The sequence below is a fragment of the Anomalospiza imberbis genome, chromosome 1, assembly GCF_031753505.1.
Source record: "Anomalospiza imberbis isolate Cuckoo-Finch-1a 21T00152 chromosome 1, ASM3175350v1, whole genome shotgun sequence".
Lineage (NCBI taxonomy): Eukaryota > Metazoa > Chordata > Aves > Passeriformes > Viduidae > Anomalospiza > Anomalospiza imberbis.
The window spans coordinates 70,634,582-70,662,504 of record NC_089681.1 but is presented as its reverse complement, the minus strand read 5'-3'; the positions used below and the strand labels follow the sequence as shown (position 1 = coordinate 70,662,504).

The 27,923-nt window shown below is 35.8% G+C and overlaps 1 protein-coding gene across 1 annotated transcript in view; it reads left to right on the top strand.

Moving 5' to 3' along the window:
* ABCA13 (ATP binding cassette subfamily A member 13) overlaps positions 1 to 27,923 on the top strand; it is a 164,633-nt gene that overhangs the window by 56,604 nt on the left and 80,106 nt on the right. Inside the window, exons 24-35 of the mRNA XM_068185206.1 lie at positions 1,442 to 1,742; positions 2,570 to 2,684; positions 3,864 to 4,193; positions 5,132 to 5,201; positions 6,078 to 6,212; positions 7,583 to 7,720; positions 10,423 to 10,609; positions 11,488 to 11,706; positions 13,742 to 13,938; positions 14,696 to 14,853; positions 15,279 to 15,509; positions 21,011 to 21,101. Of these exons, the coding sequence (XP_068041307.1) occupies positions 1,442 to 1,742; positions 2,570 to 2,684; positions 3,864 to 4,193; positions 5,132 to 5,201; positions 6,078 to 6,212; positions 7,583 to 7,720; positions 10,423 to 10,609; positions 11,488 to 11,706; positions 13,742 to 13,938; positions 14,696 to 14,853; positions 15,279 to 15,509; positions 21,011 to 21,101 (2,172 nt within the window). The remainder of the gene's footprint in view (positions 1 to 1,441; positions 1,743 to 2,569; positions 2,685 to 3,863; positions 4,194 to 5,131; positions 5,202 to 6,077; positions 6,213 to 7,582; positions 7,721 to 10,422; positions 10,610 to 11,487; positions 11,707 to 13,741; positions 13,939 to 14,695; positions 14,854 to 15,278; positions 15,510 to 21,010; positions 21,102 to 27,923) is intronic.

Genomic DNA, 27,923 nt, shown 5'->3' with positions numbered 1-27,923 from the left:
CAGAAAAATGCTGTAGATTGCGTGTAGTGTTTCCAAAAGAGAGGTCCCCTTAAGTCTATACAAAGTGTTCCACAACATTTTCCCACTGTCTTTTTGGGGTTTTTTTCTTCCCCTTATGCCTGTAAGTGTACAACATAAAACATGAGAAAGCATTTATAAAGAAGGAAACTGTTCAGTCTGGAATCTCATGCTTGTTTTGTGATCTGCACAGTACCCTGGCAATTGCCACCCTCTATCAATATGAAGCAGACTATACCTTGAGCCAAGGAAAATTGCTCAGGACTACTTTGGAAAAGGCAAACTGTTTGTCTCTTTAAGGAAAGAAATGGACAGATAAGTCTTGGCTCTCAGGAAACTGAATTATCAAATTATAGTTTTATTTTATTTCCACTTACCTAGGGAAGGGTCATATGCTAATATAAGTCAAGATTTTGTGTGAGTATTTTTCAGTACTCTGGCCTTATTATCTCCACACAATATTAGAGAGCAAGAAGATGGCATTCTAAGGAACATAATGTGTCCAGCATGTCAATGTTACATGCTCTGATGTAGGCATACGTTCCTTTCCATAGAAAGGTGTTAAACTGGAATAGACTTTTCCTTTCTCTTTTTCTGTGGTCTTCAGAACCCTCATAGCTTCATGGAATGTCTTACAAAATCAACTATTTGTGTAGTTGGAGAAATGACATTTACTGGTTGAAAGAAATCAGGTTTGTAGTAAAGTATTCTGTATTTTGTTATCTTTCAGAGAACCATATGGTAGGTAAGATATCTCTCCCTTTTCCCGAGGAAGAAAAGGGCAACATTTAGCATTTATCTGGAAGTCCTAAAAAGTCTGGATCACACAAAAAGAGACACAAGAAGTTTCATGTATTTGGCTTCATCTTTACAGCTACATGTTAAACTTTCATCTGTTTGGTTGGGGTTTGTTTTCCTTTATACAGAGCTAGAGAAAACAAACATGCAAATTCTACTATGCTAAACTAGAAACTCTGCAATTGACTTGAAGATTAATATCAGAATAAATTTTACTGGGTTGGTACTGTTTACTTTGTCATCTACTTATGAAAGCTGTTATGCTTTGATGCACAAATTTTATGGCTGCTGCTTTTACTGTGAAACTGATATCAGTCCCCCAAAAACTGCTAAATGTGGATGCAAAGAGAAAAATGCAGCTCAAAAAAAGAAAAATCACCTCAGATAAAAATGATTTTTATGAACCCATTTATCATGTGAATCATCTTTTGCGTTTCATATTCATGAATGTGAAAAATGTGTCTCTGAAACCTGCCATTTTTGGGCTTGGATTCAAGAAAGTTTGGAGGCCTGCCCTGACAGATTAATGCATCCTATATCATATGATAATTAGCCATGAGTTAGCTATGGAAATAGCATAAATTATATAACCTTAGTTATGAAGCTTCCTTTCTTCTTGCGTCAGGTATCATCTTCAGTACACCAGAGGACAAGAAGCAAGGTTCTAGCAATCTCCTTCCAAGACACATTTCATACACAATTAGAACTAGTGTTCTCTACAGCATGAGAACAGATTTGATTAAAAATCCAACATGGAAATCTCATCCCCACAAGTTACCAGCTGATGGGTTTAAATACAACCATGTCTTTATTCCTCTTCAAGACATGATTGAAAGGGCAATTATTTCAGCACAGACTGGGACAGACACTTCAGAGACAGCAATTCAGGTGCAAGCCATGCCTTACCCTTGCCATACCAGTGATCTGTAAGTAAAATTTTAGCTTTTTAATTTGATGTATTGTCCTTGTTAGATTAGTTCTAGAGAACTTGGGATCCTACTAGTTCCCACTTTTCAGTGGGTGAATGTGTATCTCTGCGCAGGCTTAAACAAGTACATCCAATACCAGAGTATTACAGCATAGCAAATATTGCCCAACAGCTGTGTTTAACATGACATGTACAATGTTCGTCTGGCAAATGACCCCTTACAAATGTTTGCAGCCATTATATGGAGTAGTCCTCTGGACAGAGGCTGTGTCAACATAGTGTTCATTTAGCTTAAATTATTGTAAGAGATCCCTTTTAAATCCTTAGTTGTCCTGTACACAAACTGTAAATTGGTGTCTTGAAGGATGAAGTTGATGAAGCAAAAGTGTAGGGTTGTTCTCTGTAAAACCATCAAAACATCCCAACTATTAGATTTTAAAATTAGTCAGTGGTAATAAATTTCTTAAAGTGGAGTGAAAATTGACTGGGTCATGTTATTCCTTGTTGTCCAAATATATTTCTTTGCCATTGACACAAATCTGATATTTGTTTGACTTTGAATGGAGCCCTAAGGAGTAATTATATCAGTTTTATGGTCTAAAATATTATAATATGTAATAATAAAATAATAATACTGTACCAATACATACATTTATCTTATTACATAAAAAAAGAAGTAATTCTAACCAGAACAGGTATAAATCTTATTGTTCATGTCAGATCTGAATTTGTGCATATTTTGAGAACAGTTCCGGTATTATCCTATTAACATTCTTCTCAAAAATTGTTTACCTTTGTGTGCTTTTCATATTTGTTCTTTCATAGATTCTTGAACAACATAGGGTTTTTTTTCCCACTTATGATGATGTTAACATGGATGGTTTCAGTTGCTGGTATGGTTCGCAAGCTGGTTTATGAAAGAGAAATTAATCTTGAAGAGGTAAGAGGCAGGTTAACCTCTGAAAAGAAAATTTATTAATTTAGGTGCACTGAAATGCAAAAGATGTGAGGTACTTTTAAGTACTCATAATCCAGATGGCTTTGTTTTCACTAGTTTCCTGTGGGCAGTAGGCTCTAGCTCTAGCTGCCAACTCAGCTTCAAAACATTGTTTGAGCATCAGTATGCAAATATTGTCCATGAGACAAAACGCAACAGCAAAAGTTGAAGCTGGAAAGTGTTATTTGGGAAGGCCTTGTGATTAGAATGGTTTTTGGTTTGGGTCCTTTTTCATATTTTGCTCTATGTAGTCTGTAATGATAAAACTACCTAAAATAAGTTAAGAACTTGTTATGAACTCTGTAATTATCAGAAATAAAAGAGAAATTGTCTACTAAAAAAGAAAGGAGACAATTATTTGCTTCTATCAACAGCTAGTCTTCACAGGTGCATTGGAAGGGTCCTTGTGATACATTTTCTGTAGGGATAAATACACTTTTTAAAGAATTACACTGATTTCACTGTATCAGCGGAATTACTGCTTGAGTAAGATTTTTTTATTTGGGGAATTATTAAGGAATTATCTAATTTCTCTAATCTGTTTGTTGTAAGGTAAACTTTTTTAATGCTCCAAAATATTAAATCAACTTAATATTAATTTTGATGATCTTATGAGAACTGCTTCAAAGGTTTTATTAGATTGTATCTAAAAGCATATTTTTAGAAAAAGAGGGATGTACTTCATACCTGGCTAAATTATTATTTGCCTGGTAATACATAAAGGTGACAAACTATATGCCTCTTTCAGAAGAGCAACAGGCTGAGAAAAAAATATTTGTATATATGTATTGCTGTGTATATTCTCAGTACTTTTTAGATTATAAAAAAAGCAAAATCCTAGCTGGGAGAACCAGTAATCTGACATCTGTTTTTGAAAGCCTATGCAAAAGAGAGTTTTGCTGAGCATGGTGATTCCTTGTGATCCTGTGTGATCTCAGAGACAGCCCTGCTTAATAATGAGTCTGATCTAGGAGAGAGCACAGCACAAGAAACAAGAAATTTAAGAGGAAGATGATATCCTTCGGGAAACTGGCAGTGTCTCAGTGACAAAAGGTTTTGTTTAAAAAAGAAAAACAAAGTTTGTTTCCTAACTTTAACTCTCTTTGATCTTTTGTCTTGCAGTATATGAGGACAATGGGTGTGTATCCAGCCATTCATTTCTTTGCTTGGTTTTTGGAGAATGTCATTGTGCTCACAGTAAGCAGCTGCGCTCTGGCCACCATTTTAAAAGCAAGTGGTATCTTTGCTTATAGCAATGGCTTCCTTGTCTTCCTTTTTCTCCTGGAATTTGGAGTTACAGTCATTATGTTAAGCTATTTTTTAGGAGCATTTTTCAGCAGTGCCGATACAGCAGCTCTGTGTGCCAGCCTTGTCTATATGATCAGCTTTTTACCCTACATAGTTTTGTTGGTCTTGCAGAACCAGCTGAGTTTCACCAACCAGATTATAATGGTAAATATTTCTTCTTCTTTTCTAATTTTTCTTCTCCAACTATGCTATGAATTTCTATAGTTTCAAAACTTCAGACCATAATGTATTTATTTTTTCCCATGTTGCTGTTTGCTTTTGTGATCATTGGAAATAAATCACACTAATAAATCTTTAACTGAGAAAATATCTAGAAGGTAGAAAGGAAAGAAAAATAAATTGTCAGGGCAATTTTGTAAACCTACAGAAAATATCAGGAAGTTGCATTCCTCATACTCTTGAGTTCTCTTAATGTCTTGACCTCAAAATATTTGTAACATTAATGTATTTTCAAGATCAGCTGATGACATGCCACTTCTCAAAGTCATTATTTGGTTGGAAAAAACTAGTTATTGATTCTTGTTAATATAATTGGGAAATAGATCAGAAATTTGTTCAACCATATATTCTGAGGTATGTGCTTCTTATGTGTAGGTTCTTTCAGGTCCTTTCCTGTTCTATGTATTCCATAAGCTGTTTTATATATTTGTCCTAAAATACTATATCCCTGAATGTGACATCAAGTATCACCATCATATAAAGAAAATCATATTTCACACATTTTGGCTTCACTATTTCAAAATAACTCTCTAACTTAAGCTGGTGGACTAATTCATATACTGTTAAAAATGCTCATTTTGTCACTGTCAGTTGGTCAGATAAAATAACACTTTCCAATATTAGTAACTAGGTCAGTGGAGCAAATACTCTTTTTAGGTGGAGCAAATACTACTAAGGTTTGTGAGGGAATATGGTTAAAACATAAAATGAAATAGCAACCATTAGCCTATGTGGAGGGGAAAAAATAAGGTCTATTTAGTTTGTGCTTGATTTTAGTATCACAATACATTTTATTTCATGGAACTTGTTAACAGAATGTTTTTATTTGGTGTTCACATACTCTTTCTCCTCTGATTTTGTAGTGTCTTCTTTCTACAACTGCCTTTGGGCAAGGAATATTTTTCATTACATATTTTGAGGGCCAAGAAATAGGTAAGTTCTTTAGTTATGAGAAAACCTTTGTAATTATTATTTGAAAAACTTTGGAAATGTTTTTCAATCTGTTCTGAAAATATCTCTAATAAATTAATAAGCTGGATCAAGTTCAGGTATATTAGGGGATGTAAACCTTTTTTTTTTACTATTATAGCAAGACCAATATTGATGACTGTGGATGTTTCAAACTATTGAAAAAGTGTCATAATGGTACAACAGTTTGTAAGAGTGGAAGAGACAATTGTAGAATATATAACATAAATTTCCCACTAGACACTTCATCTTTACTGAAGGAAGGGCAAAATGTGTTTGGAAAACACTACTTTCCTTGACAATTGTGGAAAAAGAATTGCAGAAGCAATATCATGATCCACTGTACTGCAAAGAAAGTGGCATTTTTAGTTAAAAAATGCAATATTTTAAATAAATTTACAACTTTGTTACTTTTGTTTTCCATTTAGCAGTATGGTAGTTTTCTGTAGCTCTAGTGTTTGCACCTTCTTTTTTCCTTTCATGTTTTCTGCAATGTAGTAATTTTATGAAGCAATTATTCAGTGAGTTTATTCATGTTTACCTCTGAATGCAGTCAATGTACACAATGCTTCTTGGTTAGAATTCACAATTTGATAAACAACCCTTTCTACAAAAACTTCTCTACATTTTCCCAGCAGCAGTGTCACCTGTTGTTCTAAACACAGGCTTGTAGAGGCATAGAAATGTTTTCTGTTCATTAGGATTACTGTTATTAACTCTGATTTGTCTTGTGCCAGTGCTTTAATACCCAGAAGTGTGTGGTGTTGATGTGTTTGTGATCTTTAATGCTTTGCTGATTAAGCTCTGACCTTTAAAAAAAATCATTATTATTACTACCAGGAATTCAGTGGGATAATGTGCACCAGTCAACAGCACAAGGAGGATACATGACCTTTGGATGGATGTGCTGGATGATGTTCTTTGACTCCATTTTATATTTTGTAGGTGGCTGGTATTTCAGCAATATTATTCCTGGTAAGATCATGGGCTTGTTCTTATTTCATGTTTTTGAAGAAGTTATTTAATATTATTCATCCATTAATATCTTCACAATGTAAACATTCAGCCACCATAGGAAACACTTACTGTGTCATTGTCTTTCTTGTTTTTATGCAAATAAAACAAAAATATGTATTTTTCTGAGTTATGGTTCTTTTGTGCAAAACTGTCTGACTTTCTTTAGGGACTGGGAAACAGCATCTTCCTAAATACATAAGTACTGACTAGTGCTAACATATGGACTAGAATTTGTAGCCAGGAATGAATTATCTTTTGTTTGCTGATGGGTAGGCCAAATATTTGATAGAATTAAGAATTTATTGTATCTTCACAGTAAGAGAGCTTAATCTCATAGCAAAACTTACTGGGAAAATGGTGAATCTCCAGTCAGTACCTGGGCTGAAACCCATGAACAACAGCATGTTTTCAGATAATAAAAAAACTTCAGACAGCACAGTAGCTGTATCTTGTTCCCAGTCAGCCTACAGTCCAATGTACAGAGAAAACAAATTGATTTTCAAGTATGTTTTCAGAAAGAAGTGGTGTGTTTATTTAGATTTTTTAATGAAACAAGTTTTATAAGTCTTATTGAGTTGGTTGCTATATTTATAATCATAGCCTCATGCCTCACTGTATGTTTTACCTTTCCTCTGATTTGCATATATCACTTTTATTTCTGGCTACTTTGTATTTATTTTTTAATTAAATTAAAATTAATTTTGCCTTGAAAGGGTGGGTGCAATATGCAACTGAATTATAAAAACTTTATCTTCAATTGACACTTGCCCTTTAGTGTCAACGTAATGACACTCCAAACAGAGAGAGTGTGTATTGTGTGATGGGTACGTAATGCCTGAAAAGATCAGGCACTGCCAAAGATTAGTTTATATATATGAGGGTGTTTTTGCCCTTTTTGTTTATGTGCCACAATAACTGTTTCTTTTGGTGGCTGATTTGTTTGCGTTTTGCAGATATTAATGGAAGAATTGGCACAATTAACAATTTTTATAATAAAAAAAATAGGCTCTTTCTCTTGGCAGGCTGTTTGGTGCATTTTCTTCCCTATGGGTTACAAGATTATGTTAGGTCTGTGATTCTGTTACACTTAAAAGCTGATTTGGAGACAGGGTAAAGCATTACTGAGGCTTGATTATTTTATGGAAGGACCTGGTTTTATAACCAAATGACTTTTTTTTACACTTTATTAAAATTTTTAAGTAAAGTATTTGGGCTAATTAAATGACCTAACCAGCTTATTGTAAGCAATAATAGGATATTTTTAGTCTACAAACAGATGCAAAATGACTATAAATTTTTCAACAGTTTATATAATAATTCTAATATAGGAAAATTTGGATTGAAGAACCGGTGGTACTTCCCCTTTACTGTTTCCTACTGGAAGAACCTGTGTGGTAGAGAGCAAAGCAAGAGACATTATCTGAATTCTAATATGTTTTTCTTCAATGAAAACTTCCAAGAAAAAGGTTTGTAGTAATAGAATTTGAATTTTTTTTTCTGAGTGGTGTGCTAGTCATAGTCAATTTGCTTTTATCATTGTTTGGTCCTGTATTATATGTTTAGATCTTATCCCTTTCTCTCTTTCATTATGCAGTATGTACTATGAATATTATATAGTAACTGTTACATTTTGCTACCCCACGTAATGATTGATTAGTTCTGTGAAAACTATTGTACAGAAATATTTAAGAAAACTCTTTGAAAGTTGTAAAATAAGTATCTCTTGGGTTCATCCTGTTCCAGTGTATTTCCACTTTCCTTGTTTAGATCTTTTGGAAGTCACTGAACCCTTTCATACTCTTACTTAATCTGAAACGTTGGGATTTCTTAATGTTTTAAAAATTTTCTTCTTGTTTCAGTGGAAAAATTAACTTCATTAATTTCTTTCTCTCCTGTTTCTAATTTCTCTCTTCTATAATCACTGTTCTTTCTTTCTCTGCTTCTTAGCCTTTTGTCTAGAAAGCTGTTATTGCAACTAATTTTTTATCAGTCTCCAGATAATTTCACTGTTCTTCTATGTATGTTCACTTGCTTACAATTAATTCAGATTTTTTTTTTACCTTTTTCCCCCTCTCCAGACCCTTTAAGGATGTTCCCACATTTAGTTTAGGTTTTGGAAATGAAGGAGTAAGTCACTGTCACTTGTATTCCATCTTGATGGGTTGTTGTGATTCTTTTGGAAGTTACAATAGCTTAGAAATGATCCAGTTGTCTGTAGCATAGGTGAAGAAACTGAACAACTCAGCAGTTTTACATACAGGTGTCTCCTAGATTGGAGCAGATTTCAAAATATCTTGAGGTTCATTTTAAACACTCATGGGAAACAGATTTGTATGAATCTCATCTGAATTTCTGCAATTTGGAACAATTCCATTTTGTTAACACAATTGCATTTGGTCCTTACATAAGATGAAGATTTCCAGTGTTTCCCTCTGGGTTGAGCACATAATCTGCAGAAAACAAAGACACAAACTTCTCTGAATGACCAGTTTTAGTGTGGTTTCTGGCTCAAGTTAAGTGATTTCCTCACATCATGTGGTTGATAGCAAATTGCCTGTGTGTGAATGCTAAAACTTCTGCAGCAAAGGAGCTTGCTGTCCTTTAAAAGAATTGTGTGCAATTGTACTGCCAGTGGGATAAATGCAGCCATGAAGGATTTTCTAGGAACAGCAAAGTGACTTGCTTCCAGGCAATTTCTTCACTTGTTCCATACAGCCCAGGTAAGGGCTGGTTCCAGAGGCATGGAGAAAATTTAGGAAATCAGAGGGGTATGAGGGAGGAGCTGGGAGTGTAGGTCCTACCAGCTGGAACTAGAACTTCAGCAGGGCTGGCAGTGACCAGGGTGCTGCATACCCCCTTGGAGCTCCGCTTTGGAGAAGTCCCAGGGTAATCAGTTTAGTGCTTGCAAGTAACTTGGAGCTCTCCCTCTGAGTCTTTCCTGAGCCACATTGTCTGAGGCTCCTCTGCACTTGAATGATTTTTTGTTAATTTAAAGGATGCAAATTTAGGAAACAGCAGAAATGTACCTGGAAGAGAGGTGCATGGCTAGGAGGTCTCAGTACTGTCCCAACTGCTGGTAGTGCCTTGCTAGCAAGTGACCTCAACTTTAGAAAGAATTTTTGCCAGAAGCTTAAAATCGAGTGTGAAAGCAGCAAAACATTTTCTTCATTCACAGTGTAAACAAACCAATATTTGAAATAATTATGTATTTTTTAATTTCTAATTTGATTTATACAATTCAAGTTTTTTTATGTATAAGATAGTTCTCTGTTCTTGTAATGTTTGCATTTTATTTATGTAAAAGTATTGCAAATAATGTAACTGTAAACCATGAATGTCTTATGTATAAGCATATTCAGAAGAATAATTCTCTCTTCTCATAATTTTCAGGCATAAAAGTTTGTTTCTTTGGACTCACATTCCAATCTGGCTTGCCTTTGCTTAAACATAAACCAACTCGCTGCCAGATCTTAAGTAGTAATGAGTCAATAAAATATTAAACATGAATAATGTACTGTGGCTGCTGGTAGACTGTGCTCATGTTTGGAAAGTAGTGCAAACCTGACATGGAAAGGAAGGCAACTTCATTGGTGTCATATGGCATCTCAGGCTCCTGAGGATGTTACCTCACAGCTAGAAGACTGTTGGATATCTGCTTGCCTTGAGCACCTTGAATTATGCTTAGACTAGCCTGCTGCTCTGAATCGTTTCAGAGATCTGCTTTGTTTAGTTGACTGAAGAGAATTGAGAAGATTAACTGCCTGTAAATGTATGTCAATATTGTGTGCCTGAAACTGGATGACATATATGAAGTAGCTTACACAGTTAGACTTTTCTAATGGGTATAAAAATGGGTATAAAAATGATTCAAGTAATATTGTTATAAGTATTTTTTTACTAGAAATATAGCAACTATTTTATGACATTATCAAGACATATGTAGACATGCACATAACTTGGTGTAACAAATGAGCCAAATTCTTAGCAAATATTAATTGGCATGGTATCTTTCATTTCAGTGTAGTTTGTGTCAGTTCAGTCAATTTGAACATCTGTTCTAGGCTTTGGTAAATGGTAGGGGAAGTTTAATTATTTTGTTATTCCTTTCATGCACAAACACAAATTTAGATTCAGCAACCTGCTTGTTCTGCTACTCTCCCACATGCAGACCCAGCACCTCAGGGTTGGAAAGTCCCTTGCACTGAAGGAGCCACCATTGGTGTTGTGCTGCTGTCCCTCACCAAAGAGCACGTGGATGGTCAGAAGGCTGCTGTTAAAGATCTCAACCTCACTTTCCATAAGGGCCAGATAACAGCGCTCTTGGGACCTAATGGAGCTGGAAAGACAACAGTTATGTAAGCCTGACTTTTACTGCTGTTACTGTCCCCTCTGATCTCCTATGCTTTTTCAGTTTAAAATTATGTGAACTATTTGCTGTGCTTTTTTTCCCTCCCCAAATAAATATTTGATATACTCCTCAAAGCACATGGAAAGTGAAGGTTGTCTATCTATGACGAAAGGAATGTAATGAGTAGAGAACTGAGCCCTCTATGCCACTTAAACCATGATATTATATCTCAGGAACAGCTTAAGTAGGACTTAGGCATGTCTGGTTGTGGAGTTGAACACATCTTAAAGGAGTGTTCTTTTTTGGCAACCTGTCACATGGAGAGTTTGGAGTTTTATGGTGTTTGTGTCCCTAGAAGTTGCAGGGAACTTCTTTCTTGGCAGTTGACCAGAAATGAAAGTAATAAAATTAAAAATTACCTTTAAAAATGTCTCAACTAATAAATTTATATTTCTACCTTTCTGTTAGCTATAATCAGCTTTCATCAAGCCAGTGATGCAGGATGGGGCCTAGCTGGGAAATACTCCTCACAGAATACCCAATTGAAGAAGGAAACAATCACCTGTTAGATTTGGTTGGGAAAAAAAATATTGATTTTGCTCTGGAAGAAGGGAAATTAAGAACTCTTGAGATCATGTTCAAAAAACAAAACAAAAAACCCACCAACAAACCAATCAACTAAAAAAAAAAAAAAACAAAACAACCAAACCCAAAAAGCCACCAAAAGCAAAAAGCAGCTAAACCCAAACCATTAGTGATATCTCTAAAACTATTCTCAACTGAATTGGTGTTACTCTAAAAATGTTAAAACATGCCTTAGGATATCTAAGTGATGAGCTAATTGCATGTTAACTTGCTGAATTCTTTTTTCTTGTCTTATATCAGATCCCTGTTGACTGGTCTGTATCCACCGAGCTCTGGTACCATTATTGTTGATGGGAAGGACATACGGACTGAGCTGGCTGCCATCAGGACAGAGCTGGGTGTTTGTCCCCAGTACGATGTCCTGTTCAGCACGCTGACAGTGCGAGAGCATCTCCTGCTTTACGGGTCAGTGAAGGCACCAGGGTGGACAAAAGAACAGTTGAATGAGCAAGTCAGTGGGTGAGTTTTCCTTTCTTTTCCTGAAATCTGTCAAGTAAATTGGTAATGATTGTATTTCCTAGCGTCTGACTATTACTCAAATGTATTTGTAATGGGAACTGTCACTGTTTAACAACTTGGTATACAGAATCATCAAGTAATGGTGTTTTCACTGGAGTGGAGGTGGTTAGCCTTGTAGAAATTGCAGATGTTCTGCCTCATGTTGTCTGCCTTACCTCTATCCTTGCTGGAGAAGCAGATAGAAAGAAAACTGCTGTGCTTGCCTCGAGGTTTTAAATAAATCAACAAAATGACTTTATATATTTATTATCCTGTATTCCTTCACCTGCAGCAGAAGGAATGTTAGAAAACCAGAAAATCCAGGTAAAGGCAGTGATTGCTACAATATTTTTAAATAAGCCACCTCATTTTCCTTTGCCAAATCCAGCCTTGAAATGTTTTTTATAAATAAAGAGGTTTTAAAAATGAAAAATACAAAAGCAAACATAAGTCAGAGCTCTGACATGAACTCAGAGGATTTGCCACTTGTTAGGTTAAAAACATTTTCTAGTGTTTTTGTGCTGATACTTCCTCGATGTAGGACTAGATCTTACTTTTTCCTAGTGCATATTAAACTAACTAGTAAACTGTACAAGCTGAGATCTGGTTCATTAATAGCAAACTGCATTTATTCTACTTCAGAAATAAAAGGTATGCTTTCCAAAGAGTGTGGCAGTGTAAAGAGTTTGTGCTTACCTTCTGATTCATGCTAGACTCTGTGAAGGGCTGGGCATTTCCATGCTTCAATGGAAACAAATGTCAAGTTGATGGGACTTCTCCTTAAGTGTACAACCAAGCGTATGCAGAGGCATTTGTGGCAAAGTGGCTTTCCTTGGTAGCTATCATAAAAGCCTGCCACTTAAATTTCGATCTGAACAAACTCAGGTGTGGACACTCTGTTCTCTCCAGAAACAACAGAAGGAGTTCTCTAGAACTACAGAGACAAAACAAACTTAGTAAATGGTTTAAAATTGATGCAAAATAATATTCTGTATCTAAATGTACTTAGACTGCTGAATTGTAATTCTAGCAGCAGTCTGTCATACTAATGGCACATGAGAACACTCAGAACTCTGCAGGCCTTGCTACGAAGCATTTTCTTGCTACGAAGAAAAATTATTTTTAAAGGCAACAAATGCCTTAAAGGACTTCAGAGAAATTAGAAAAGCAACAAAAGAATGAAGCAAAAGCTTTTTATTAACTAAAAAAAGCAGGCTTCTAAAGAGATTAAGAATAACTTTTCTCACTATATATCTACAGATCAGCTATTGAAATGTGTTTTCTTAAAAATGAGAAATTCTCTCAGGGTAAATGACATTGCTTCTTCACTCAGACTGCATATTCACTGAAATTCACTAAGGAGTTTAGCTTAGGACTGTTGAGCCTTCTATGTCTTGCTTGCCAAGCTGATCGCAGCTGAAAGCTCTTAGGTCAGTGACTGTATGCTCAGTGTGATGAAAAATAAGTTAAAGGTCTTATAGTATTGCCTTTATTAATCATGTTTCCATATTATGCTCACATGCAAGACCAGCATCTTGCAAGGGCAAGGGCTGAATTGGGAATATCTGTAAGGTATCTCCCAGTCCTTAATATAGGAATTAGATTAGATTTGATTAGATAGTATTATTCTACCCAAGGATCTCTAATCAGTTTATTTCATGAAACTAGCAGTCTTTATCATTATTTAAAGGAGCTATAATCTGTAGTTTGCTGAAGCTGCTGGGCAAACTAGTATTAATTTTATTATCTTGAATTTAAAATATTCCTTTACAATATTATTTAAAATCTGTTCAACTGAGGATGATAAGCATTTATGCTTTGTAGGTAGAAATTTTTTTTCCTATTTGTTTTTGATAGCAAAGTATATAGTCAGACAGAGTTGGTGATTTTATCGCTTTCCATTTACAACGACTTTTCAGTACTTGTTCTCTGAGTGGACAGAATGTGACTAGAATGTCCACTTCAAAATTCATCCTGTTTCTGTATTCCTGTTCAGAGCTCTGGAAGATGTGGATTTATCCCAACATCAGTACAAACCTGTTGGAGCTCTTTCTGGGGGAATGAAAAGGAGGCTGTCAATTGCCATCTCCTTTATTGGAAACTCAAAGACAGTTGTTCTGGACGAGCCCACCAGTGGAGTAGATCCATGTTCTCGCCGTAGTATCTGGGATGTTCTTCTGAAGTACAAAGCCGGTACAAAGTTTATGCACATAATTTGCTTCTTATTTTCTTTTCTGGATTTCTTTTTCTTTTTTTTTTCAATAAATTTAATCTGGATGGTCAAAGTTTGGTCAAAATATTATCAGAAGCTAAATACATTAATTTCTGAGGAAACATTAAGTTGATCTTGATAACTTTAAAGCAAGTCAAGTGGCCTTACAAGAATTGTCTGCTATTGTACAGAAAGACACCCAATCTTAAAAAAGATTGAGCTTAGTTTGAAGTCCTGTCCTAAAGTTTCTCCCCTCTCTTCAGCTTCTCAAAATTACTATCTGGTTTCCATTTCCCATTTTGCATATACCTGTATGTATATACTCACATATTTCTAATGAAAATATATTCATCAGTCAGTCTGTTACACTAATTCTAAAATTCATTGTGGGAAGCAAACTCTTCAGCTAGTGAGCACTCAATTAGCTGTAATAACTCACATTGAATTATCCATTGAAAAAGACACTGCTGTTATGTCATTTTAAGGAATTTCTTAAGCTTTTAAAACAGCTGGAGGCTCTAAAGCCTTAATACTGTTTGCTATGTACAAAACAGGGCAAAGTAACTTTAGAACTGAATCTAACTCAATTTCCAGTTCTGACAGCATATTTTGTTTGAGTCCTGTAGTTAACATTCTAAAGAGCCCTGAAAATATGTTTCCCTAGGGCTAAAGGACCCTTCTGATGGGGTTTCTCTAGAAACCAGGTTTTGTAGACATGTACCAATCTTTGTCATGCAGGTTGCACACTGATCTTTACCACCCACCATCTTGATGAGGCCGAGGTGCTCAGTGATCGCATTGCCATCCTGCAGCGTGGCCAACTGAGGTGCTGTGGTTCTCCCTCTTATCTGAGGGAGACATATGGCCAGGGACACAGTCTAACACTCATAAAAAAGGTAAGTTAAGAATGTACTGTACTGAACTGGAGAGTGCCTGCCAAATATATTTTAAGGAAGATGTGAGACAAGCCCATTTTAAGCTAAACATATTACTTCCCTGCCAGGAAGTAATTTGTTTAGTATTATGATTATTAGAAAACCAGCAAAATATGGTTTTATTGGCTTCCTTGGTTGTTTTGGTTGGGTGGTATTATTATTGCTATTTAGATGAACACAATGGCATCTTTGAAAATGGTGAATATCAGTATTTAGCTGAAAATGGGCTTGTCTCACTGTCTTTTATTTCTGGGAGGTAGTCTCTGTATCCCAGCTGTGACGCAGTTTCATCAGTGGAATTTTTCCTGCATGAATTCTAATATTAAGACCAATACTTCTGGTAATATTTAATTTTTTTCTGCATGATTATCTTTCTATCTTCATAGCCCTCTGTGTTTGAAATCCAGGACCCTAAGCACATTGTTCAGGTCACTTCTCTGGTACAGACCCACATTCCAGAAGCCTTCTTGAAAGATAACAGTGGGACTGAGCTGACCTATGTGATCCCAGAAAAGGCAGATAAGACCTCTTTTAAAGGTCTTTTCCAAGCTTTAGACCAAAGCCTTCAGCATCTACATGTGACCGGCTATGGCATTTCTGACACAACTTTGGAAGAGGTACTTGTAGTTTTTCTGTGTAATGACATTTTCTTGGTTAGATAATCTTGATTGTATAATTGTCTCTTTTATATTGCACAATTTATTGTGAGAAGCATATTAAAAAAAAAAAAAAGGAAGAAAACAAACAAAACCTTCCAAATCAGGTAAAATCTATACCATATAGTTTTGCTTTGCTGTTAATTTCAGCACCCACTCTACTATGGCTTTTTTTTATTTTAAGAATCTAATGTGAAGACTGAACTGTGTAACCCTGAAATGTTTTTTTTTCTGCATTAACTTAAGGGAAATGTAATGTGTCATTGACTTTATGAGAAGCAGTGTTGTCCTAGGCCCATTGCATTGGAACAAGCTTTGGTCTTTCAAGTCTGGTGATGCAGCTCAGGTGGCTCTTTGGACTGAAAAAAAAATGCTAAGAATACATTCCAAATTGCTAGTTCTGAAGCTTAGGACTTAGCCAAACTGTGTGATGAAATACCTAAAGATTATTTTCTATGTGTACTGGCAGAGAAAGTCTCTGATATATGTATACATCAACATATATACACACATATATGTACATGTATGTGTGTGTATATACTAAATGGATCAGAGGAAGAGAGTCTGTTATGTATCTTCATCATTCTGAATTTAGCTCTGTGTAAATAGCCATGTCAGCAAGTGGTTATTTCCCTTGGACTCTTTTTATGCCATCTATAATTTCTAAGTAACAAGATTCCCTAAACCACGACTATCCAAATACTGTACTATAGATCCTTTAGAAATAATTTTTTTTTCACTTCAGGTGATAATAGGAGACTAATGTCTCCTATCATACATAGTTTACAAGTTTAATAAACATTTTATTTAATGTTATGAAGTAAATTAAATTCCTCTGATACAATTCTATGAGGCAAGTAAAAAAAAAAATTTGAAAAGTTTTTATTTTCTTATAGAAGATGGATGATTAACATGGTATAAGGAATATTGTTCACTGACAAACATTAGAGATTTGGAGGTAATGTATATGTTAAGAATACTTTTGGGTTACATCTCCATGGGATAACACAGGACTTTCCAGAACTGACATGTATAAAGTAAATGTGAAGTAGTCATGGATATGAGCAGGATTCCTCAGTGAGCTGAATCTGTGACTCACTTGAGAGCTTGCTTTTAGCTGTTTTGTGAAGAAGTTTAAAATATCTTTAAATGTGGTATTAGATATTAACGTATCATTCTTCATCTTGCAGATTTAATGCATTAATTTGGGTTGATTTCTGTCATCTCTGCATCTCATCATTAATTGTTGTTACAACCTCAATCTCTGTTATTTTATCAGAAGCCTCTTTGCATTGGGCACTAAAAGGATAGAACATAATAGCACTATTTAATCTATTCAAGCAATTAAATCTGGAAACAAAGAGCCCGGGCCTTAAAGGAAGGAATGTATTATAATTTTTTTATCCTTTCTTTTTGTTCTCTTATACACTCACCATTATTCTTTTTCATTCTGAGGGACACTAACACTCTCAAAAATCGTATTCACTGAGGGAAAATGGACTTCCATTCATATTTCAAAGGAATCTTGCAGTTCTAACAAATCAGTTTCTGACACCTTTAAATCTCACTAATATTATATTTGTTTAAATTTAGGCTTTAGATATCTTTTCCAGCCATTTGTATTTGTGTATTTTATAATACTTGTAGTCCAAAGTGTTGATAGAACCAAAAGGAGAATAGAAGGGTAGTTAATTAAATTCAGCATATACTAAGAGATCTCTGGAGGATGCTGTTTCACTTTCTGGCAACTCTGAAGATTTCAAAGCTTATTGCTTTCTTGCTTTTCTTTGAGGGGAGAACAAAATGATTGTAACATCTTTTGAAAATAAGATGTGTCAAAATTTGTTAATTGAGTACTGTTTTTAGATTATTTTCTTTGAAATTACCTGAGAGTTTGCATCAAAACTTTCCAGGGAAAGCCATATACCTCCTTGAAATGATGGGCACCTTCTAGTGAGATGCAGGGTGCCCCAACACATTCTGGTGATGGCACAATCACATTAATCTATTTCACTGTAATATTATCATTTGGCCAGACTTGTTTCCTCAAGGACAAAAAGCACTTTTTGTCCTTGACAAGTCCTTAGTCAGATACCGACTTGCTAGTCAAAACAGAAATTAAACAGAATTTCATAGAATTACAGAATTTCACAGAACATTCTGAGTTAGAAAGGACCCAAAAGGGTCACCAAGTCCAGGTCTTAAGTGAATGGCCCACATGGGGATTGAACACATGGCCTTGCTGTCATTAAGACCATGCTCTGACTAACTGAGCAAGCAGGAATTGCTAAGGCATGTGGGGAAAGGATGCTCTGCTGAGGTCTAGTATATATCTTCATTTAGATGTAGCAAGAACATACTGTCTCTTTGTCATGGTGCCTAATCCCGACTTTTCCATACCTGTGTGTTTCAGAGGGTGCTCACTCCATTAATAACATTGTTAGGCTAATACCACTTCTGTCCACAATATCTGGTGCAACATCAGGTAAATTATAATATCTTCTGTACAATGTGGTCCCTAATTATTCCCATTCTTAAAAGGATGTTTGAAAACTGGATACCATGGGGAGGACTGGACAATGCAGGTGGCATTCTGCCTTTATAGCTGTATCAGAGAATGTGTCAATGAAGCTGACAACAGACATAGGATGTATTAGAAAAGCATTTGATGGGTTGGTTTATTTTTTTGAGGTATAACTACATCCTCTCTACAGTGACTTAATGAGATTAAATAAGAAAATGGATCTGCTGCTATTTTGGCACTGAAGTAAACGTAAGCAGGCAAAGTTTTGTAGTGTAGGCATTGTCCTAGCCACAGATGTGTAGTTACTTTGTGGTTTCACTAAGTGGTTGACACACCTGAAGGACAGGATGCCATCTGGAGGGAGCTAGACAGGATCAAGAATTGGGTCCATGGGAATCTCATGCGGTTTAACAAGACCGAGTTCGAAGTGCTACACCTGGATCAGGGCAACCCCCAGTACCAACACAGGCTGGGATGAACAGATCAGTGCAGCCCTGCTCAGAAGGATTTCAGACTGCTGGTGGATGAGAGTCTGGACATGACCCAGCCATGGACACTCACGGCCCAGAAAGCCAAATGTGTCCTGGGCTGCATCCAAAGCAGCATGGCTAGCATGGCCAGGGAGGGGATTCTGCCCCTCTGCTCTGCTCTGGTGAGACCCTACCTGTAGGGCTGCACCCAGCTCTGGGGTCCCCAGCACACGAGGCACCAGAGACCTGTTGGAGCAAGTCCAGAGGAGGCCAAGGTGAATAGATGGATGGAGAACCTCTCCCGTGAGGAAAGGCTGAGAGAGTTAGGTTTGTTCAGCTGGAAGAGGAGAAGGCTTTGAGGTGACGTAATTGTGACCTTCTAGTACCTAAAGGGAGCCTATGAGACAGAGAGGGACTTTTCACAAGAGCATGCAGTGACAGGACAAAGGGGAGCAGGTTTAATTATCATTAGGAAGAAATTCTATTTTGTGAGGGTGGTAAGGCATTAGATCAGATTATCCAGAGGAGCTGTGGGTGTCCCATCCTTGGAAGTGTTCAAGATTAGGCTTCATGGAGTTCTGAGGAATCCAGTCCAGTGGAAGGTGGTGTCCATAGCAGAGGGGTTGAAACTAGATGATCTTAAAGGTCTCTTCAAACACAGGGCATTCAGTGATTCTATGATTCAGTTGTTGCAGTTTATTTTGGTTTGCTTGACAGAATTGGTGTTCAGAGCCATTATCAAGCAGATCCAAGAAAACAAATTAGAATGTGGCTTTAGACTGTCAGGATCTGTCTCCAGGGTCTAATACAGAAATATCAGGCCAGAAATTTCTGGCCTTGCAGTTAATGGCCAAAGTTTTTCCCTTAAAGCTGGCAGGTAACAAATGCAATCAATAACCACTGTTAAATGGCAATTATATTGACTAAGCAAAATATGGTTTTGTAACAGTCAGACCTTAGAAAGTCAAGAAATATCTTTCAAGAGCTATAAAGCACTTCACATTGACTGGTTTTTATTGTCTATTGTATGAGCTCCTTGGAAACAAGGAATTTTTGTTATAGCTGATATCAGGTTCTTTTGTGGGAAGAAATAAATGGTTTTGTAATGATTTCTGAAAGTTGCACTGTGGGTATAATCTGTCTTGCAGCTCAATCCAAACAGAGAGGAAAGAGCAAAAGAAAACTTTCATGAAGACAAAGAAAAATTTGGTTATTTTTCTGTTTAATTTGAGATGTTCGTGGTACCTGTATTTTCTGTAAACTTTTCTTTTCTTTCTTTTTATCTGGGATTCTTAGATCACTATTTAAATTGCAGTTCAGGTTAAGATAAGAAAATGTTATTGAGTTTTTAGTTTGAGTTTACAAGAATTGGGGAGTGTGTGAATAAGGCTTGTTATGAAAGCTTCTGCAAGGCTGAGGTATGGCTATATGAAATGCATGTCTCTGAAATTCAAAGGGCTTTATGAGGACATAACTGTGAAACAGGTTTAAGGAAGAAATAGTAGGTTGAACACAAATCTGTTTGGCAAAGTGTATATACCATTTAAATAGACCTCATGATTATGAAGTTGGTGAATTCTGCTGGGTTTTTATAATTTTAACTGTAAGTCCCTTCTGACATGTGTTCCCCTACTTTAGAAAATTCAATCCTTTCATTTTCTATCTGATGCATATTTTTAGATTTCTGCTTTTATAAAAAAATAATTTCAGTTTTTCTCATGGTGATTTTAGGTAATAGGATCCTATCATCTCTACCCAATTTGCAGACTAATGTTTTGGTACAAAACACACATTGTTGCCTGGTCCTCTCTGTAGTATTAGTTTTATAAGACATTGTTCACCTTGGCTGTCTCTGATGGTTGCCTTGTCCTTTCAAGGTCTTTCAGTAATGTTAATGTCCATGTGCTTGCACATATTTAGGCACGTTTCCTGAGTGTCCCTAGACACTGTGAATTCCCTGGACTCTGTGGGTTCTCAGCTCTGTAGGATTTTGTACATTAGATTTAGATGTTCTAGTACAACTAGAACTCTGGTAACAGTTCTAGCTGTTCCCATAGATTTCTAGCTGGGGCATCAGAAGAGTTTAGCTGTTTCCTTGGTAAAAACTGCAGTAACTGAGTTCCAACATACCAAGGCTTAGGAGCATAAAAAGCCAACCAAGGGCAGACAGTCTATTGAAAAATCTTTGTAGATAGTAATGTTCATAGGTCAGCAATGTTTTGCGTGGGTGTTTTTGCATCTAGTGACATTTATTTCATTTCCCTTATCCCCAAGATTTTAACTGGAGAGCTTGACTAATTTGGTAGTCATATTCCAGCAAGGTGTTTACAGCAGTCAGTAGTAATTTCTGACAGTCTGGATGGTTTAGTGTGTATATATATATATATATATATATATATATATATATATATATATATAATAGCTTTAGAAAATTGATTCTAAATTACTTTTTTCTACTTTCATGAAAGGTTTTTCTGAAGCTGCTGCAGGACTCAGAGAAGATGCCCTATGTTCCACGGGCAGCACACCTGGACCATACAAATGGTGCTGAATCAGTCTGTAAGTAAAAAATGATGTGCCTTCTGAAGCAACTAGATTTGTAAAAATCAAAAACACAAATGTAAGCATGCACAAAGCTCCCAGAGGTTAGGAATGCACAAGCAAATGAAGATTACTTCTTGCTACCATTTTGTAATTTCTTTTTGTATGTCTGCCTTGGGAAATAGTTTTTATATGTCCGCTGTGATTTACCTCTAGCCCTTCACAGTCATCTTCCCACCCTTCTGTGTACACGAGCATTCTCTCACTGCAGCGGCACTGACTAACTGCTTTGTACCAGTCCCTGGAAACTAATTATCCTCTTTGTCTCATACTGAAAATGGATAAATATTACAGACATATACCACAGATATAAAATCTCTACACTCTAAGAAAAGTACATTCATGTTCATCCACATAGAATTCAAAAGAAGAAAAAAAAACCTGGCTCCCCTTGTAGTAGGAGATCATTCATCTTCTTAAGTGGCATGTTATTTTAGGTTCCTTTACATCTTGTTTTAAAGAAAAACCCTTCATACTTTCTCTTTTTCTGCCCTGCAAATCTGGAAGGAGGTCCTTGTGAACGCTTCTGAAAATGCAGGAAGATTTTTCTCTTTTAAAAAGTCTCTTCATAAGAAAAATCACTAATCATCACTAATGATCATAAGGTGATGCCATTACAAAATCCAAGACTCAAGTTCTCTAATGACAGTGCCCGTCAAGTTGATGAATGTTTTCACATTGGTTCTGGGATTTTCATGCTTCTATACTTAACATGTTTCTTTCTATTTGAAGATTGACATTTAGATTATAGTTTTCTTTGGTTAGATGTCAAGCACTTTGTTCTATGTGAAGCACTTTTCATTATGTTTCTATAAAGTACAGGCACGGGGAATTCCTGATCTGCAGACCTTTAATGTTACTGTAACAGAAATAACAATTTTCAGCCAAGCTTTCTTTATTAAGATAAATTCAATTGAATCTGCCAGTAATAAGTAACCATTGCCAATAATGGTGGTGTAAGGTGAGACCTTTTCTCACAAAGTGCAAGCTTGAATAGATGACTTTTTCCAGAGGGTGTGTTTGCTGGGCTATTCCATCTGAATCAGTGAAGATGTTAGTGTATAAAACTACAACAGCTTCACTAAGCAATGAGACTTCTATTCAAAACACAGTTTTGAATATCCCTTATTTTATAACAGTCAATTTATTACTTCAAGACTCAGCTAGGACATCTGAACTAGTTTCATATCATAACAATCTGTCTTCTCCACATTGCATTTTCATTAAAGAGTAAGATTTACAGATCCTTAAGTAATGAAGACAGTATATTCTACCGAAGAACTTGATATACTTTCCTATCTGCATCTCAAAATGTATAAAGCAGTATTTGTTTAAGTTATTACATTAATAAAGAACTGAGTAATCAGAGACTCTGTATTTTTTCACCCTGATAAATTATAGCAAGAATATGTGATGATAATGCCATTTCTTTGAGGATGAGAGTACTGGAAAATTGTCATTCATTGCAGATGACTGTCATTCATCATTAAGGACAGTTGTGAAGTGTAGGCATAAGGGATCTGGGAAATGGTCATGAAAGGTTTCCATCATTGTCAAAGTCAACTAGACTATTCCATGGGCAATAGCTTGACTTGTATAACTTTGTCTTTGAAAGCAGGTTCAAAGGCAGTCAAACTTTCTGTTGTCAAAGTATTCAAATGAATTTTCAAAACCCCTTAGAGCAAGCAGCTGGGATTATTGAGGAGATCACATGATGCTGCTATTTGATTTGTAAAATAATTTAGGCTAGAAAGATGCTTTCACAAAGCACAGATCTGAGCTCAAACAGGCATGTATCCTTTAATGCTGTTGAGCCCTTGAGGTGTCAGGATTGTGCAGAAACCAAAATGCCTAATGTCTCCTGGACTAGGAGGCGTCGCAGAGAGGTGTGTATGTCTCTTCTTAAATGAAACTGCAGAAAATCAGTACATGATTTAGGTTGACCACCAATGCCAAAAACACACAAGAGACATTATTTCAACCAAATATGAGAGTATCTCACTAAAGTAAGAGCTGAGATAATTTCTAGTTATGTTTTACAGTGTCTTAGTGTACTGTGTATGATTGGAATTGAGTTAAATATCTTCATAGTAGCCTAATGGTGCTGTGTTTTGGATTTGTGACTGAAATAGTGTTGATAACATGCCAGTGTTCTGGCTATCCCTGAGTAGTATTTGCAGTGCCAAGGCATGCTCTTTTCCCACATCCTTGTTATGAGTAAGCTGAGGATGGGAGGGAGGATGTGAGGGGACATGACCTGGACAGATGAACTAAATTGACCAGAGAGTTATTTAATGTCACAGAGTGCCATGTTTGGCAACGAAAGCTTTTTTGAGGAGGTAGCTTTTGCTACCAGTGGCTGAGCATGTCTGCTTCTGAGAGGTGGTGAGTGATTGCCTTTGCATTATCTGGGTTGGATTTTTTTTGGTTTTTAGTTGGTTTGTTTTGGGTTTATTTTTCTTTCTTTTTCCTTTACTGCTGAAACTACCTGGATCCTGACCCTCATTTTTTCTCACTTTCTCTTCTCCTATTCTCTTCCCCATCCTGCTGGAGGAGGGGGAGTATGGGCGAGCAGCTGCTTGGTGCTTGGCTGCCGCTTAAGGTCAACAATGAAAATAATGTAAAATAAACTCAGAATTATTTGAGCATTTCTAAATGCAAATGTTATCGGTAAGTAGCAGTCCATTAATTAAATTAGCTGTAACAGTTTTAATATTGGTATTTTTAAAGATGCAAAGCACGCTGTAATATATAGTAGTTTGTTTCCATTGTGAATGGTTTTCTCAAATTTTTTAGTTTTATTCTAAGGAAAAAACCTTATAATAAAACATCTTTTTGTGAAAACAGTTAAAATTTTATTTTTGTGTCAGGGATTACTGTGTGTGCAGATATAGTACATAGATATATTATAGTCATGCAGTATTCATTTATACACAGTTGGAACACATGGTAGTTATTGTTTTGTAGATGTATAGAGACCATGCAGAAAAATGGTTAGACTGAGGTTGCAATGACTGTTTGGCAAGACCATTGAAGCCAAATAGTCTAGAGAAAATGGAGAAACCAACTCTATGGAGGCCAATAAAATTATAATCCACAGCCGACAGTATATATACAGAAATACTTAGGAGAACTAAGAGCAATTCCAAGAGATGAGTGGCTAACCATGGATAAATGACAAAATAATCTGAACACATGCAAAAGCAGGTAATAGGCTATGAGCAGTCTCATTGGCTCATTCAGGGACCAATATTGTTGAATTAAGATAGATGTTTTGCTGAAGAGCCAAAATATTTAATTTTCCAGTGTTTATTGTCTTAGAAATTTCTGGGAGATGCCAACTTTGGATCTAGTCCCTTCTGGCAGTAAACTACAGTTAGAACCCTTGAGGTAAAATTAAACTAAACAGTAGAAAATTGAAAAGTTATTATTATATTTTTTCACACAATAACATGTAACATTTGAATTTTCTTGCCATATAATTGCAGAGACTTACAGAGACTTAGAGTATTGCCATACGTTTTAAAAAGCCAGAGAATTGTTATTAATGGATGTATAATATGACCAGCTATAGTAACAGTAATGCTATTAAAGCTTATATGCCTCTGGACTTCTTGGATAAGTTAGCCTCTGAAAGTGTGGATGTGGAAGCAGGTTAATGCATAACTACTTTTTAATGTTGCTTAACCCTTTCTCTGAAGCAGCTGGTGTTAGCCATTTTGAACAATATTGGGCTGAATGTGACATTGCTCCTGTTAGGATTGGTGAGATCAAAAATATACAATACTTATAAAGCTCAACTAAAAGCTAATTTACTAATTTACAATTTTACAAGAAATTGTAGCTGACAAAAAGCAGTTGTTAATAGTGAAACATCAAAATGAAGAGCTTTTGTGAATTTCAGCTGTTTCAACTCTGCCTTTTAATTATCTTCATGATTGATGCTGAAGTAAACATAACCTTGCTGATGAAAAAGAAAGACAACTGCTGAAAGGTGACAAGTAAGACCAGTCCTAAGGACTGAGTTAAATCACTTGAAAAGCTGAATCCATTTTAAATAAAGGATATTTTAATTAAGCCAAATGCTAGGCATGTCTGTGTAATGGAAAGTAATATTCTAGAAAGCACTGACTCAGAGTTATCTGCTGATTGTGGTTGAGAAGCATTTTAAGACAGCTAAGGTGATTTATATTTGAGCTGAATGTACAAAATGATGCAAAGAGGTCATTTTGACTATCCATTCAAAATTGATGAGACTGATGATACAATACTAGTACAACCCTTTTGTCCACATTTTTAACTTTGAATGACTTTAGGGAGAAATTGAGAATTCAGAAAGTGAGCAGAGAAGAATTAATATTTGGAGGTTGGCAGTGAAGTCCTTATAAAGGCATCATCAGGGCTCCTTTAACATAGTTTATCAAAAATAAGATAGAGAAGTGGTTTGCCTAAAAATCCTATTTTTTTTTAATGCATGGAAAATATTGTCTGTTAAAGTATAATTCTACTTTTTATTTGACCAGAAGAGAAATGAAATAAAGGAAGCAAAAAGTAAGCAAATAGCTGTAATCTGAAGACAGGCAAGAGTTAATTAGCAGTTGGGGTTATTCTCCCCAGGGAATTGTGTTGCTTCTCTTGGTGCATTTGACATAAGACTTGGGTCTTTGCAGAAAATATCCTATAGTAAAGGGTGTTATTGATTTCTGCACATGAGCAGCAGAGTGGAATTTGATGTCTTTTAGTAGGTGATCAAGTGATTTCTTCTATTCTTAAACAGTATCTTTTAATCCACTATGACAAACTGAGTTCACTGTAATTACAAATAAAAAGGCTTGACAGTGATTTTTACAATATCCTTGAAGTTGTATTTCAACATCCGTTTTTAAATGGAGCTCAGTTCTTTCAATTCCCTGTAAAATTTGCATGAAAGAACCTAGGAATTATTGCAATACTCCACCTTGCAAAATGTAACTTGATTTATGAGAAGAATATTGTAGACACAAAGCATCAGTTTCTCTGTTTAGAAGCAACTATTTCAGAGACATGAAGGTAGGTATAACCCTACCTGCCTTCCTCACACCTGATATTCTACATAAACTGTTATTTCTCTCCCTCATAATATCAGGCATATGTACTGGACAAAAGTTTCACTTAGATAATCAACACAAAGTCATACATATGGTGTCAGAAAGTATTTGTTGTTAATAGCTAGTCTTTAGTTTTTATATGGAAAGTAAATTCTGATGGTTTCTTGCCTTGCTTGAGCTTACAAGTGGAGTGTATATTTTATAGATCTTTTTGTGTTTGTATATATATATATATATATATATATATATATATACAGATGAACAAAGCATGTGTGTATGTACACACATGCATACAATTATTTTAAAACAGTTTTGCTTTATTAATGATGTTGCACTAGAAACATAGGTATTTTAACTTCAATTATGTAAGTAATGTAAATGACCAGTTTTTTAAAGAAATGCTTATCAAGAGTAAGTGCTTGCTTTTCATTCTGGAAAGGAACATTGCTTAGGGAAGGGGCTTCATGAAATCTTCCTAATGTCTTGCCTCATTTATTCAGTAAATACCCTAGATATGTAGAAGGTGTGCTATGCATCTTAGTTGTACTAGTAAGACTCTCTTTGAGGCTGATGCTTCTACATGAAACTAGATTTTCATCTGTCCAGTTCTGTCTCAGAAGTATCTCGTTTGGTGAAATTGTTGTCTCTGCTCTGTTGCTAAAACATTCCTTTTATGCACCAAAAGCCCACAAAGACTTTAGCAATATTCATACATATTTTTTTCTCATAACTAGCAACATTCTGCAGTACTACAAGGTTTTTGTTTGTTGTTTTTTTTTTTTATTTGTTTGTTTGCTTTCCTCAAAACTAAAAAACCTGGTTTAGGAGTTACAGGGACAACATTTAAGGTAGCTTCAGGATGAAGGGAAGTATGTGGAGCACTTAGGACTGCCCTTTTTTTGCCAACTTTTCATATGGTAACTTGTTACAAGATGATACAAGATGTATATTACACTGTTGCTAGTCAGTTCTTTATTTGAAATATAAGTGGGACTTCATGATATTCGATCTGGTGTTGGACTTCTGTATAGGTGGAAATTTTTAGCCATGTAAAATTTTTCTCTTTCTATCTGTCTCTAGGTCTATTTTACAGTTTATTTAGGTTACCATATTCGTTGGCAACATTAGGAAAAATGGAGCTGTTGTTTCTGCTAATCCAGATCCTTGAAGCTGTTTAATACTACTATTTATGATATACTTGATTCACGTCTGAATAAAACGTGCCTCCAGCAGAACTTTCGGTTTTGAATTGCTTCCCTGCACAAACTTTGATATGATTTTTATTAATAGAATAACTCCAGTAGAGATATGTTCTAAAAATATTCCTGATTATGGGAGCTGCACTATTTTAGACCAAGTACTTTGTTTGTATTAAGGTAATACTTGCAAAATTTCTGAAAGTTAAAGTGGGTCAGAATGTCCTTGTCCATCATGGTGAAATCTGGGCCCTGCTGGAAGTTGTTTCCTCTGTTTAATGTCTGAGTTTTCTCTGAGCAATTCCAAGAGACCTCTTCCAGCGTGCTGTACACAGTGTTGCAAAGGCCACTCATGACAAACTGCGCGGCTGCATGACAGAAGTCATCTGCAGTGCAACAATAGACAGTTGTTATTTAAAAGGTTGCTTTCTGGGAGTAACCAGTGGGAAGTGTTTGAGAACACCTGGTTTGAATATATAGTTCTTTCTTCTGTTGCT